This window comes from Panthera onca, chromosome C2 (genome assembly GCF_046562875.1).
Source record: "Panthera onca isolate mPanOnc1 chromosome C2, mPanOnc1 haplotype 2, whole genome shotgun sequence".
NCBI lineage: Eukaryota > Metazoa > Chordata > Mammalia > Carnivora > Felidae > Panthera > Panthera onca.
In genome coordinates this window covers 27,702,440-27,718,360 of record NC_138347.1, presented here as the reverse complement: position 1 = coordinate 27,718,360, position 15,921 = coordinate 27,702,440, and the positions used below count along the sequence as shown (strand labels likewise).

General features: G+C 35.6%; 1 protein-coding gene across 12 annotated transcripts in view; it reads left to right on the top strand.

The window, feature by feature from the left end:
• Positions 1–15,921, top strand: part of USP25 (ubiquitin specific peptidase 25) — a 151,057-nt gene that overhangs the window by 56,683 nt on the left and 78,453 nt on the right. For all 12 annotated transcript variants that reach the window (XM_078452874.2, XM_078452876.2, XM_060640294.3 and 9 more), the window contains one exon: positions 8,979–9,065. In XM_078452874.2, the coding sequence (XP_078309000.2) occupies positions 8,979–9,065 (87 nt within the window). The remainder of the gene's footprint in view (positions 1–8,978; positions 9,066–15,921) is intronic.

Here is a 15,921-nt window from a genome sequence, read left to right as displayed (position 1 = left end):
TTATTTTATTTTATTATTATTATTATTATTTTTATTTTTAACGTTTATTTTTGAGACACAGAGCATGAGTGGGGGAGGGGCAGAGAGGGAGACACAGAATCCAAAACAGGCTCCAGGCTCTGAGCTGTCAGCACAGAGCCCATTTGGGGCTCAAACCCACAAGCTGTGAGGTCATGACCTGAGCCAAAGGCAGACAGTCAACCGACTGAGCCACCCAGGCACCCCGAGAATTTTATTTTAAAGTGAAGAAATTAAGCAGAGTGTTTTTGTGCAGGCATCTGTTCTTCAATCATTGTGGAAATTAAAATTTTGATTCTTCAAACATTAGATTTGAAGTTATATAGTAGTTCTTGTATATTAAATTGATTGCACATGGAAGAATAGTATTCTTAAATATTTTATGTTATTAAGTTTATTCATTTTTGAGAGAGAGGGAGAGAGAAAGAGAGAAAACGAATGAACGAATACAAGTAGGGGAGGGGCAGAGAGAGAGGGAGACAGAGAATCTGAGGCAGGCTCTGAGCTGTCAGCACAAAGCCAGATGTGGGGCTTGAACTCAACGATCTGTGTGATCCCGACCTGAGCTGAAGTCGGATGCTAAACTGACGGAACCACCCAGGCACCCCTTAGTTCAAATTTGAAACTGTTGTCCATCTATTTCTACTCTAAGTGGTGTTTGCTAATCTTAGCTTTTGTTTGACTTTTCAAATTTTTGGTGTTTTTTGGTGGGGAAGAGAATGGACTGCAAAAATTGCTTGTCCTATTTAAAATTTGAAATAATTTCACGAATTTTTAAATTTTTCCTTGGATTAGTGGCTGTGTAACTGGTAATGTAGCCTTACCACACTCCTAACATAGGCTAGTATAGGGTTCTTGGGATTATTGTTGTTATTATATTATTTTTTGCAAAATCTAGACACATTGCAGAAATGACCTCTAGCCTTGAAAAGTTTGGGTTATAATGAAGTATTAAGATTATTGGCTTTTGGGTGTATGGATACACATTACACTTCAGGTTTTGGGAAATTGTGGGTAGGAAGAAAAACTTGTCAAAAGACCACTTCAAGGTTTTTTTTTTGTTTTTTGTTTTTTGTTTTTGCTGTAATTTTAAAGCCTATTCTATTTAAAAAAATTTTTTTTAATGTTTATTTTTTAGAGAGATAGAGTGTGAGTGGGAGAGGGGCAGAGAGAAAGGGAGACGCAGAATCCTAAGCAGGCTCCAGGCTCTGAGTTGTCAGCACAGAGCCCGATGTGGGGCTCGAACTCGAAAACCGCGAGGTCATGACTTGAGCCGAAGTTGGATGCTCAACTGATTGAGCCACCCAGGCTCCCAAGTCGATTCTATTTTTAAGTAGCTTTTCATTTTCATCTCTAGTAATTAAAATCTTTTATCTTTTTTCATTTTGTGACATTACTTTTTAATTCCATGGATATCATCTGAGGTGTAAAAATTTATCATCATAAATGGAATTTTTCACCTATGAAAGAAAGTCGGGCAGGAAATCTCTTGTTAGTGCTGGAAGTTTCTTATTTTTTTTTCCAAAGTGAATTGAAACTTGTTCAAACTATGACATAAATGCACTGTAAAGTTTCACTTACAGGGTTTTCTCAGGGGTGGAATTTACTTAGTTGGCAGGACTAGTGTGAAACAACTGGGACTTCTTTTCTTTGTAAATATATCTGCCAATTATAGACATTTACTTAGATTATAAACCTCTAACTGCAGAATAGGTAGCGGGGATAGACTACAGAGGGTACATCTTTGTTTTACTTGTTCCTTTAGATACTGGCACCAATATTTTGGGAGAAAAGGGAAACAGTATCAGAAAGGGACTATAAGCAAGGAGAAGATGGTACAGAGGATGGCTTAAATCTTTTGGATGCTAGCAATATTAGCCTGACCGTCCTAGATTGGGCATTAACTCGTTATCTAGTCGAGTATTTTTATCTTGGAAGTTATATGTAAAAGGACTAATTGGTGCTCTTTTTCTCCACTAGGGTATCAGTGAAATGAGGTACTCATTTAGAGGTATATATTCTCTCTTGCTAGTTTGGGGTATAATTCATGGATTCTCATGATGGCCCTTGGTGCCTTTCCCATTTGGATGCCTCTGAGATGCTCAGAAGTAAGATTCTCATACATCTGTTTGCCTTGTACAGCCCCAGTTCACTTCTACTGTAGATCCATTGGTGCTTATTAATAAGTCTTATAACTCTATTTCACACTCAAAAGGGTTGTTAGTTGGAAGATAAAGGATATGGTCACCTTCCTCATAAATCGTGTAATTCCACAAGTATCCTGAGGGCAGAGCACAGATTTTCTAGGTTATTGTTTTATACCAGTATATAGTATAGTGTCTAACACATTGGAGGAATCCTTTAGGTAATTATTGAATGGGTGACTGAAAGAACCAAAAAGGAGCATATATTATATATGGTGGAATTGAAAACTTAAGATGCTTCTCTCACCCAAATGATCGGGATCGAGAAGATGCTATAAGTTTTCAAAAAATGTTAGGACATCATTTAACATGTTTATTCGCATTATTTTCTCTTAACTCTTTAATTTTCATCAAAGAACAGAAGTACCTGGTTCAAAGAGAAAATACAAAATTCCACAGCAATAAAAGGCTTATAGTGAAAAACAACAGTAATCTGCCCCAAACCTCCCTACCTTATAGTGATTGATGAGTCTTAAAAGTAACTACAACCAGTTCTAGATTTTTTTCTTGTCATTTTTCTAAATGACATGCCTTCCTGCTGAGATAGATGAGGAATTAGCTGTCCATTTCATGTACCTAGAATTGCCTTTCTTTTCATTCTCAACATAGTTATATCATAAGTTTAAATAGTCAGTAGTCAGTGTTTACATTTTCTATGATTTTGTAAACATTATAATGGTTTACTAGGAGTATCCCTTTGTAATTTTTTTGTTTTCCTGGAGTAGTCAGTTTCCCATTTTTTTCTTTCCATTTTTTATTTACTTATTCTTAAAATTTCCTCTAACATCCCTGTTATGGTTCTGAATGCACAAACATATTAACTCTATCTCCCTCTTTCTTGCTTGCTTTCTTTGTTTCATTTTTTTTTAATTAAAAAAAATTTTTTAACATTTCTCCATCCATTTTTTTTTTTTTTTTTTTTTTTTAGAGTAAGAGAGACAGAGTGTGAGTGGGGGAGGAGCAGAGAGAGAGGGCGACACAGTATCTAAAGCAGGCTCCAGGCTCTGAGCTATCAGCACAGAGCCCGATGCGGGGCTCAAACTCAGAAATTGTGAGATCATGACCTGAGCTGAAGTCGGCTGCTTCGACTGAGCCGCCTAGGCACCCCTGTTCGTTCTTTCCTTCCTTCCTTCCTTCCTTCCTTCCTTCCTTCCTTCCTTCCTTCCTTCCTAATTTGGTTCCCTTTACCACAGATTTCTCTGTCTCAGGTTCAAGCTGGATTCCGATTCTTTGTGTTTTAAGCATGATTGCTGGCTTTCTAAAAGGAAGCCTAGAGAAAGGTGATTGTGTGAAGGTTGATTGGGGATCACTTTGCAGGGTTTTTTACTTACTCCTCCTATTTGTAGCCCTGAGTCTCATTGCCTCACACACACAGACACTATGATTTTTCTGAAACCAAGTCCATTCAGTTCAGTTATATCCAAAGACAAAATTTCCTGTATCCCACAGAAGGAAGTGGTAGTTGTCTCAATCTTCTGTATCTGGGAAGGACATGGAGATTTAATTGCTCTGTATACAGACTTTCATCTTTTAATCATGCCATCTATTTCCAGTCCCTGCCTTACTCTGAACTTATGTGATACCATTCTTTTTTTTTTTTTTTTTCCTAATCCACCAAGGAGAAGTGATCTTACTTTTCTTCAGTATCTTCATTATAGACAGTTTCTATCCCTTTGCTTTCTTGTCATTGCTCTGTGTTTTCCACAAGTTATTTGAAATCTCATCTCATAGCTTTCTGTTATTAACAAGAGTTTAGCCAAATTCCATTTTATCAAGTGACCTTCAAAATTTAGTTTTTAGCTTCGGACTCAGTGAAAGGATACTTGTTTTCAGGATGCATCAATCACAGACACAGTTTAGGCAGCAGTGACATTTACCTTTTCCCACCTTTTTTTTGAAGAAATAGGTTGATCAGTACTATTATGACTATGGTTGAGGATATACAGTATTTGTGACTTAAAAACATTAATTTCTGTGATTTATTGTAATGATCACAAGTTCTACTTAGAGTTGTAGCTTATTAGGTTGTATTAGACCACTTACGTGGTCATATTTTTCTGGAACCCAACTCAACCAAACCAAAAGAACATCAACAAAAAAATCAACTATGTCACCTAACACTAAAGCAGTGAGGGATTTTGAGACTAAGCTCTGAAAGATCAGTATTTTTAGAGTAAGCTTCATATTTTGGGCAGATTTTATCCTTGAGACAGTTCCAGAAATGGCTTCTGAGTGGTTGGGAAGGTAAGCATAGTTTTGTACAAACTTGGAGCATTAGTAAACACCTTAGACTTCCAGTTAAATTCTAGAGGGCTAGAATGTTGGATTAGTGGGAACTGAAAATAAGCCAGGCTTCATAGTGTTTGAATTTCAGCTTCAACTCAGTATTGTTTGGATTAAGTTGATCTGGGACTGCAAATGACTCCAGTTTTAGTGCCTGCCAGAAGCAAATGTGTAAATTCTGTTAGAAGGTAATATTATCTAGAACTTTGAATTTTCTCCACTTTTTCCATATAAAAATAAATGTTTAGTATTCAAATCAGTTATAATCAGTTATAATCAAAAATTAAAATAACTGGCAATATGAAACCTGAAAATTGAATTGTTTGTTATAACTATTAATATGATGAAGGAATTAAAAGCAAGATTGAGAATTTCAATAGAAAAGTAAAAAGTATAAAAAAAAGCAAAATAGAAATTTTAGAATTGCTGAATATAATAAAGTTAATCAGTGGATGACTTTAGCAGTATATTTGACACAACTGAAGAGAAAATTAGTTAACTGGACATTTGGTTTGAAGAACATTTTCAGACTGAAGCCATGAAGTACAGATAAGAGGATATAAGAGATATTTTGGACATGGTGAATTGTGTTGACATAACATTTATGGTTATAGAGGGAAAGTAAAAAGGGAATATAGCAAAAGTAATATTTGAAAAGATGCCTGAAAATATTCCAAATGTGATGAATGGGATCAAGCCACAGATACTGGAAACAATAGGAATCAAGTAGCATAAACATAAAGAATATTGTGCCAAGGCACATAAAATGGAAAAAACTATGGGCAAAGAGAAAATCCTAAAAGTAGCCAGGTGGAAAAGATGTATAGGCACACCTCAGAGACACATGGGTTTTGTTCCACACAATCACAATAAAATGAATATCTTAATAAAACAAGTCAAATGAATGTTTTGGTTTCTTAGTGTGTATAAAAGTTGTTTATACTATACTGCAGCCTATTCAGTATACAGTACGATTACATTAAAAAAAACAATATGTATACCTTAATTAAAAATAATTTATTGCTAAAAAATACTATTATCTGAGCTTTCAATGAGTCATAATCTTTTTGGTGGTGGAGGGTCTCGTTTCAATATTGATGGCTACCAACTGATGAGGGTGTCGGTTGCTGAAGGTTAGGGTGGCTGTGGCAGTTTCTTACACTAAGATGGCAGTGAAATTTGCCCAAACAGTTGAAAACCAAATCAATTGAATGAACACTTAGAAGCCACTGTAGTATTATTAATTGGCCTGATTTCAATATTGTTGTGTCCTAAGAAATAGGGAAGCCCGAGGAGAGTCAGAGAGAAGGAGGAATGGCCAGTTGGGGCAGCAATCATAACACATACGACATAATTGATTAAGCTTGTCATCTCTTGTGGGCATGATTTGCAGAGCCCCCCAAAAGTTTACATTAGTAACATGCAAGATCACTGATTGTAGATCACCATAAAAGATATAATAATAGAAATTTTAAAATATTGCAAAAATTACCAAAATGTGACACAGAAACACAAAATGAGTAAGTGCTGTTGGAAAAGTGGTGCCAATAGGCTTGCTTGACAAAGGGTTGCCATCAACCTTCAATTATAGAAAATATGAGCTCTACAAAATGCATTAAGATGAAGCGTTAAAACAAGAGGTGCCTGTATCACCTCTATAAAGAAACAAAACAAAGATTGACAGCTGACTTCTGAACAGAAATACTGTTTTTAGAGTGCTATAAAAAATAACTGGCCATCTAAAATTCTATAACTGGCAAAAATCTTACAAAAATGAAGAAAAACAATTTCACACTAAGCAGAAGCTGAAGTAATTCATTACCAATAGACCCACACCGAAAGAAATATAATTGTTTAGAAAGGTATTCAGGGAGAAGAAAAATGTTCCCTAATGGGAGTTTAGAGTAAAGAAGTGGGATTGAGATTATCCTAATTTGTCATTATTCTCTTTCCTATTTAAACTACTCATAAAACAGTCTGTATTTTATCATTTTTCTATCCCATTTCTTCAGTACTCCTTGCTGCCTCTCTTCCATCATTCTACTGAAAAGGTGATTTCCCAGTTGCCAAATCCAAAAGTTAGTTTTCTTCCCTTACCTTACTGGATCTGGCAACATTTGAGAGTATAGGTCCCTGATTTATCATGGTTCAGTTTATGATTTTTTGACATACAGTGGTACAAAAGCAGTATATATTCAGTAGAAGTTGTACTCTAAATTTTGATCATTTTTTGGGCTAGCAGTGTGCCGTATAGTACTTTCTTGTGATGCTAGCTCCTAGTCGGACATGTGATCACGAGGGTAAACAATGATATACGTACAACCATTCTGTACCCATACAACCTATTTTGTTTTTCACTTTCAGTACAGTATTTAATAAATTACATTATATATTCAACACTTTGTTATAAAATAGACTTTGTATTGGATGATTTTGCCCACCTGTATGCTAATGTAAATGTTCAGAACACTTTTGAGGTAAGCTAGGCTAAGCAAAGATGTTCGGTACGTTTTGTGTATTAAATGAATTTTCAGGGGCGCCTGGGTGGCGCAGTCGGTTAAGCGTCCGACTTCAGCCAGGTCACGATCTCGCGGTCCGTGAGTTCGAGCCCCGCGTCAGGCTCTGGGCTGATGGCTCGGAGCCTGGAGCCTGTTTCCGATTCTGTGTCTCCCTCTCTCTCTGTCCCTCCCCCGTTCATGCTCTGTCTCTCTCTGTCCCAAAAATAAATAAAAAAAAAAAAATAAAGAAAAAAAAAAAATAAATGAATTTTCAGCTTAATGATACTTTAATCGTAGGGAGGGTTTATCCAGATGTAACCCCATCATAAATCAAGAAGTTCTGTATTGCAAATCTTGTCCATCTTGAAATTTGCCATTGATTCTTTGAAGTACTTCAGAATTTTCTGTGGTACTTTATTTTTCTATCTTTGTTGAGAAGCCCCTGACCTAGGTACTTTTTAAAGTTCCACAGTTACTCTGATACACTGCTATATTTGAAGGACATTTTCTCCTTTTTCTTTTTGTTGCATACTCTTCACTTCCCATACTATTCTTATTTTGTCAGAGACTCAATATATTTTATTCTCTGCTTGTTCTCCTCGTGTCTGCATGTAGTGGGTACTCCATAAATATTTATTAAATGAATGAATAAATTAATTACCTCACATGTTCATTTGTTTAATTGAGAAATACTTCAAGATTACAAGATAACCAAAATATTTTCCTACAGTTTCTGTTGCCAGCTTTATGATTTTATCTTTCTTTCTTTTTTAATGTTTTTTAATGTTTATTATTTTTGAGAGAGAGAGAGACAGAGAGCAAGCACGGAAGGGGAAGAGAGAGGGAGACACAGAATCTGAAGCAGGCTCCAGGCTCTGAGCTGTCAGCACAGAGCCCGATGCGAGGCTCGAACTCACAAACCACCAATCACGACCTGAGCCGAAGTCGGCCGCCCAACCGACTGATCCACCCAGGCACCCCTGGTTTTATTTTTCATATTTAGGTCTTTAAACCACATCTATATCTATATATCTATATCCTAGTTTTTTCTTTATAGATAGTGGGCCAGTTTTCCCAACCCCCAACTCCTAAACAAAATCTTGTTTTATGATTGATTTGTGGTGCTACCTTTATGTTCTATCAAGTTGGCTCACACAACTTTGCTAAGACCTCATGCATCCTTGCCTCCTATAGTGATTTTCAACAGAAAGGAATATGTTTTACATCTTAAAAAACTTGACACACACATGTATATAAAATGGATACAATGAAAATTTTGCAAACAGTATTCTGGTGTGTTTACTGTGTATGACAGGTTCTGCTATTTTCAGTTGCATTTTATTTCATTTTTTTAAACAAATAATCATGATGATGACAATATGAGTTCTAGGAAGCTTTCCTGTGGACATCTTTCATATGCTCTCATCCTCTATGAGATCAATAGAATTGTATCTTGGAGTCAGATTTCTATTGTCCTAATATCTTTCTCCTTTCTGGGCTGTGTGTCTTCTTGAGCATAGAGATAATATGTAATTTCTTTATGTCTCTATCACCTAGCAGCTGGCCCATAAATTTATTAGTGCTACATTTTTGTGGTATTGATACCTCAAGATAACGCAGTGAATATAACATGTTTAAAAAGTTCTAGACTTAGCATTTGTGTACCTTTTGAGGAAACTGCTTATTAAGCACATAGAGAAAGAAAGCTTTTAATAATATGTAGTATGATTTTTTGTGTTGTCCACAATTTTCTGCTTTTCCATACAATAAATATTGTTAATGATAAAGAATAGTGTGTCAGTATATAAGAAATTTGACATTTTCTCTAGGAGAAAATAGGTCTTGTGCTAGTGGCAACAATCCTGTGTATAAGTAGAATAGTTGTCAAAAATAAATCTCTAAGACCAGTCATATTTTTATAGTTCTGTTAATAGAACTTTCCCCTAGATTTTCTTAAATTGTTGTTCTTTTTCAGTCATTATTCAATCTTTTGGAATTTAGAAGATTAGTTCTGAATTACAAGCCTCCGTCAAATGCTCAAGATTTACCCCGAAACCAAAAGGTAAAACTATGAAAGATTTTTAAGCAGTGTGTGTGTGTGTGTGTGTGTGTGTGTGTGTCTGTGTGTGTGTGTGTGTGTGTGTGTGTATGTCATCATATTCTTTTATCTGTGCTTGATTTTAGGGCAGTTTGTCTCATCAAATATGAAACTGTTAATTTTGAATGTCAGCCCATTAATCTCAGTTACTACAGTAACTTTCTATTCTTTATCAGTATATTATAAATCTGAATTTTTCTTCACATGTGTGTCAATAATATGCTAGTTTATTGTGTCACTTTAGTAATTGCTTTTCACTCTCTCTTTTTTAAGTTCATTTATTTATTTTGGGGGGTGGGGAGAGGAGCAGAGAGAGAGAGAGGGAATCCCAAGCAGGGATTGACAGCTCTGAGAAAGCACAGAACCCAATATGGGGCTCGATTCCATGAACTGTGAGATCATGACTTGAGCTGAAATCAAGAGTTGTGTTGCTCAACTGACAGAGCCACCTGGGTGCCCCTCCCTTTTTCTTCTTTTTGAATTGTCAAATTTCAGGAACTTTATAGGTTTTAATTTATAATTCAAGGTTTTTCTTTCAATTGCCTCCCGAAAAATTGTGTGAAAATAAAAATTTTTGTGTAGATGAGCCCTTTAAAAGATTAGTTTTGCACTGGCTGTCTTTGCAGTGCCAATCTATAACTTCCTTTTTGTAAGTTTATATTGTTAGGCAATATAACGTAACAGAACACACACATAATCAGGGCTAGATTGCCTGGGTATTCTGGCTGTGGATTTAGGGTTTGAACTGTCTGTTCAGTTTCCTTTCCTGAAAGGTGTAAATAATATTAGTAATTATTGTATACGGTTTTGAGAATTAAATGAGGTAAAACATACAAAGGGCTTAGAAGTACATAGTTCATAGTAAGTACCTCAGATGATGTTATTGTATTCATGTTAGCTTTTCAAAGTAGGACTGATGCAGAAATTTATATTTAATGTAAGAAATTAATTATGGAGGTGATACATGTGAGTATTTAGGGCTTTAAGGATCTTGTCATAAAAAAAATTGTAGCCCTAAAAGGGGACTGGTTGCACAAAGAAGTTAAAGTGTTAGGTTACCATAAAGTATTGAACTTTGCGTGACTTCCTTTTAGTGTTAATGATATGTAATAGAATTATATTTTTCTTCTTTTTTTAAATTTTTTTTTAATGTTTATTTATTTTTGAGAGAGAGAGGAGAGAGATAGAGTGTGAGTGGGGAGGGGCAGGGAGAGAAGGAGACACAGAATCTGAAGCAGGCTCCAGGCTCCAAGCTGTCAGCACAGAGCCTGACACGGAGCTCAAATTCTTGGACCGCAAGATCATGACCTGAGCCAAAGTCAGACGCTTAACCAACTGAGCCACCCGGGCACCCCTGTTTTTCTTTTTTTTTTAAATATTTATTTATTTATTTTGAGAGAGAGCACGCGTACATGTGAGTGAGCAGAGGAAGGAGACAGAGGATCCCAAGCAGGCTCTGTGCTGTCAGTGCAGAGCCTGATGTGGGGCTTGAACTCATAAACCATGAGATCATGACCTGAGCCTAGACCCAGAGTCAGACACCTAACCAGTTGAGCCACCCAGGCGTTCCTGTTTTTCTTTTAGTGTGTAATTTGAAAATCACTTGTTCTGTAAACATGAAACATTTATAATGCAAACTAGTGGGAATACAATGATTTATAGCTAGCTTTTCAGGCTATAATCTTTGAGCAGTAGAGTATCAGGCTGGTAAGCAAGCCTAAATAAGCCATTTTCAAAGGGGACCAAGATTACCTGACTACCCCACAGACTTGCAGAGAAATTAAGCAAAACCCCTTCACTCATTACAGTTGTTCCATGAAGTTTTTTGGACTGTTGCTTCCATTATCACACCTTGTTAATAATCACAGTTCTCTCCTCTCCTTTTTTTTTTTTTTAATAATGCTTTCCTTTTTTTTTTTTTTTTTAAATGTTTATTTACTTATTTCGAAAGAGAGAGTGCGCATGTGGCCTAGGAGCTGGGGAGGGGCAGAGGGAGAGAGGGAGAGAGAGAATCCCAAGTAGGCTCTGCACTGTCAGCACAGAGCCAAGCGTGGAGCCCCATCTCATGAATTGAGAGATCTTGATTGAGCCAAAATTAAGAAGTTGGGCGCTTAACCGACTGAGCCACCCGAGTGCCCCCACAGCTCTTTCTTCTCATGTCTCAGTTGAAGTATATTTATAATTTACGTGACATTATTTGGAAATATTGCTTCCAATTAGGTATTTATATGTATCTTGACTTTTTCTCTTTTGTTTCTGGATTTTAGTGCTTTAAAGAGTTTTAATTTACTTTATTTTTCAAAATGTTGAATAAGACCAAGTTAGTTTTAGAGTCGTATTTAAAAACGATCATAACATCCATGCTTATGTACCAGAGCTAATTTTAGGATTGTTCAGCTGAGTACCCATGAAATATATAAATCTTACCTTCACCTTTCTAGAGAAATTTGTTTTCTTGCAGTAGATGGATCAGTATGTCCAGGTGTCCCTTTAGGTTAAGGAATTAAAAGGATCTCTACTTCAATTGTGAAAAAAAAAACGCTTTATTTAGAAGAACTCTGTGCAGTTTTTTAAAAGATTATTTCACAAATGAAGTTATTCTTTAAGTTTATTATTTTTATTTATTTTGGTAGAGAGATAGCAAGCAGGAGAGGGGCAGGAGAGGGAGACAGAATCTCAAGCAGGCTCTGCACTGGCCCCACAGAGCCTGTTGCGGGGCTCAAACTCATGAACCCTTGAGATCATGACTTGAGCTGAAGTCAAGAGTTGGATGCTTAACTGACTGAGCCACCCCAGTGCCGCTGAAGTTGTTCTTTAATGTGGCATGGTAACATCAATACATACTATAACTGACATCTCTGAAGCAGATATGTGGGACTAATAGGTAGTTATCAGCCACTGATTGGTGCTACATTCAGCTGAGGTGATGAAAAACACCAGGTGTACTGACTGAGTCACCCACACACCCCAAGGTACTGTTTGTAATTTTAATGTCTAGGAGAATTGTGAGGTACTAGAAGTCTAAAGATGGATTCTCACCGTAAACATCTTACCCCTCCCCACTCCCATTCATAATGTCTTTTGGCTTAAACAGTCATAAACTGATGACAAAACATGTTCAAATGTTGAGAAAACAGAGATAAATAGTTCATAATAGTGGTAATCTTCATACAAATAGCTAAAAGCTTATTACTCATAAGGTATATTATTTAAAGTCTTGTTTAAGGGTGAATATTTCCAAATAAACAATATTTTCTCATTTTCCACTACTCATAGATAAGATGCGTATGAGCAGGGAATATGTTTAATTGAATTCCGTTTGGCAAACACCTGAAGGAATTTGAATTTTCAAATGACAGAGTCATTCTGGAATTTCTGTCTTTAGTTATGAATAAAGTAATAAGATTGGATTTACAGGTTTCAGTACATTTCGAAGGATTCAAAGCATGCAAAGTATATTTTCTGACTGCGGTGGAATAAAGATGGAATTTGACAACAGAAAGACATTAGAAAATCTCTCTGATTATGGAAAATTAAGTAATACACCTTTAAATAACCCAAGGGACAAAGAGAAAATCAGAGGGGAAATTTCAGAATATTTTAAATTAAAACACAACATACCAAAATTAGAAGGATATAGCTAAGGCAGATGTTAGTGGAAAAAACATGAACTAAACACATTAGAAATTAAGAATAGTTTCAAATTTATGACATTGGCTTGCACATCAAGAAATTAGAAAAAAAAGCACATTAATATTTGAAAGTAGAAGAAAGGAAATAATAAAGATAAGAGCTAGATTATTGAAATAGAAATGAAATTGAAATAGTAGAGAAAATTAATGGAACCAAAAGCTGCTTCTTAAGATCAGTAAAATGAATTTCTAGGTAGTCTGAGCAAAAAAAAAAAAAAAGAAGAAACAAATTACCAGTATAAACAATGAAAGAGAGGGACATCCCTATAAATTATCTAGAAAATAAAATAGAATAGTGGAATATTATAAATAGACAAATATCTTGAAAGCCACAAACTACTGAAGCTCACTGATGGAAAAATAGATAACCTGAGTATCCCTATATTACATAAAGAAATAGAATTTTTAGTTAACCTAATCACCAAAAAATTCAACAATGAAGTAGCTTACTGGTGAATTATACCAAACATGTAAGGAAAGAATAATACCAGTTCTCTACATGTTTTTTCAGAAAATTGAGAATGAGGTAAAACTTCCCAGTTCATTCCATGCGCCCAGCATTACTGTGAAGCCAAATAGAAAAAGATATTTCTTTTATTTTTTTTTAATTTTTAAATACCTTTTTAAGTTTGTTTATTTATTTTGAAAGAGAGAGCATGTGTGAGCAGGGCTGGGTCAGAGGAAGAGGGAGAGAGAGAATGCCAAGCAGGCTGTGTGCTGTCAACACCGAGCCTGACACAGGGCTCCATCCTAGGAACTGCAAGATGGTGACCTGAGCTGAAATCCAGGTGCGCTGCTCAACCGACTGAGCCATCCAAGCACCCTTAGAAAAAGATATTTCAAGAAAAGGAAACTAATGACCAATATTCTTCATGAACATAAAAGCAAAATGTTGTAGCAGATATTTGGCAAATATCTCTTGAAACATCCATAAAGGATACTACCTCAGCAACTGGAGTTTATGTAGACTGCAAGGTTGGTTTAGTGTTCAAAAATCAGTCTAATTCACCATGGTAACAGACTAAAGAAGAAAACCATATAATCACCTTAGTAGATAAAGAATTTGACAAAAGCTGATGTACCTAAAATCTCTCAGAAACTAGAAACTGGAAGAAGCTTTTTTATCTTGATAAAAATCATTTATGAAAAGCCTATGACTAATATAATACTTAGGTGAAAGACTGAGTGCTTTTCCCCAAAAATCAGGAGGAAGCAAGGATATCTGTCCTCACCACTTCTGTTAAACAGTAGACTGGAGTTCTTAACCAGTGCTATAAAGCAGGAAAAGGAAATAAACATGAAGATTAGAAGGGAAGAAATAAAGGTGTCTTTGTGTATATGCTTGGTTGTCTATGTAGAAAATTCTAAGTACTGTACAAAAATAAATAAAAGATGGTAGAACCAAGGAATGAACTCAGCAAGGTTACGTGATATGAGGCAAACATGCAAAAATCAATTTTATTTCTAGGGGCACCTGGGTGGCTCAGTCAGTTAAGTGTTGGGCTGTTGACTTCAGCTCAGGTCATGATCTCACGGTTCATGAGTTCGAGTTCTGTGTCGGGCTCTGCACTGATAGCACAGAGCCTTCTGGGATTCTGTCACCCTCTCTCTCCTCCTCCCCCTCTTCTTCTTTCTCTCTCTCTCAAAAGAAACTTTAATTTTTTTTTTAATGTTTATTTTTGAGAGAGAGAGAGAGAGACAGAGTGTGAGCAGGGGAGGGGCAGAATAGGAAGGAGACACAGAATCAGAAGCAAACTCCAGGCTTCCAGCTGTCAGCACAGAGCCTGATATAGGGCTCGAACTCATGAACCCTGAAATCATGACCTGAGCCGAAGTTGGACGCTTAATCAACTGAGCCACCCAGGCGCCCCTCAAAATAAACTTAAAAAAAAATCAGTTGTATTTGTAAATACAGTGGGAAATTTAAATTAAAAAATACATACATACAGTAGCATAAAATGTGGACTATTAGGGGTAAAGTGGGCAAAAGATACTTGTAGAAAACCACAAAATTTTGCTGAGAGAAATTAAAGAGATAGATATGTTTAAGGATGAGAGGATTCAATATTGATTGTTATGATATCAATTATCCCCAGTTTAATCTATAGATTCAGTGCAATCTCGATCATAATTCCAGCAGGCTTTTTCATAGGAATTGACAAATTGATATTACATTTGTATAGAAAATCGGACTACTAGAATAGCCATAGTAGTTTTAAAAAGAAAGACAATGTTGGAAGAATCAACTCTTATGCATTATTTTTGGTGAAAAGATAGTCTAGTCATACAGATCAATGGAACAGAATAGAATCCAGAAATAGACCTACACATATAGAGTGAGTTGGTTTTAATGAGAATTGACAAAACGATTCAGTAGACAAAGGAAAATCTTTTAAACTAATGGTATCGTAGACAAAAAGATAACCCTCAGCCCTTACAGAACATATCTTTTTTCAAATATATGAAAAAAACTGATAATGGATTATAGACCTAAAAGAAAACAAACTATAAAAATTCTTGATGAAAACATTAGAGAAAATTTTAATGTCTTAGGTTAAGAAAAGATTTCTTAAGTGGGAGAAAACAAGGACACAAATCATAAAAAAATGATTAACTGGACTTCATCAAAATTAAAAACTTATCTGAAAAATTTATACAAAATGAAAAGCTAAGCCACAACTGGGAGCAAATTGCTCTCAGCCAATTTCTGTGGCTAGAAAATCTTTCTGAATTTCAAAAGGCGAAATTGTAAATGATGTTAAATGCAGCTACTACATTTGGCTAAATTATGAAAATATCACCACATGCAGAAACTATTCAAACTATTCTTAGTCTTTTTTTTAAAAAAGACTTATTAAGGTGTAACTGATGTACAATATACTGTATACTATAAAGTGCACACTTAGCAAAACACGTATCAGATAAAGGAATTGTATCTAGAATATATACAGAACTTGCATAAGTCAATAAGATAAGCTATTACTGTTCTGGGAAAAATATTTGGACAGACACTTCACCAAAGAGGATCTACAGACAAATAACTACATGAAAAGGTGCTTGACATTATTTCATAGGAAAATTGAAATTAAAACTAGAGGTGCCATTTTGTACCTACTGGAAGAACTAGT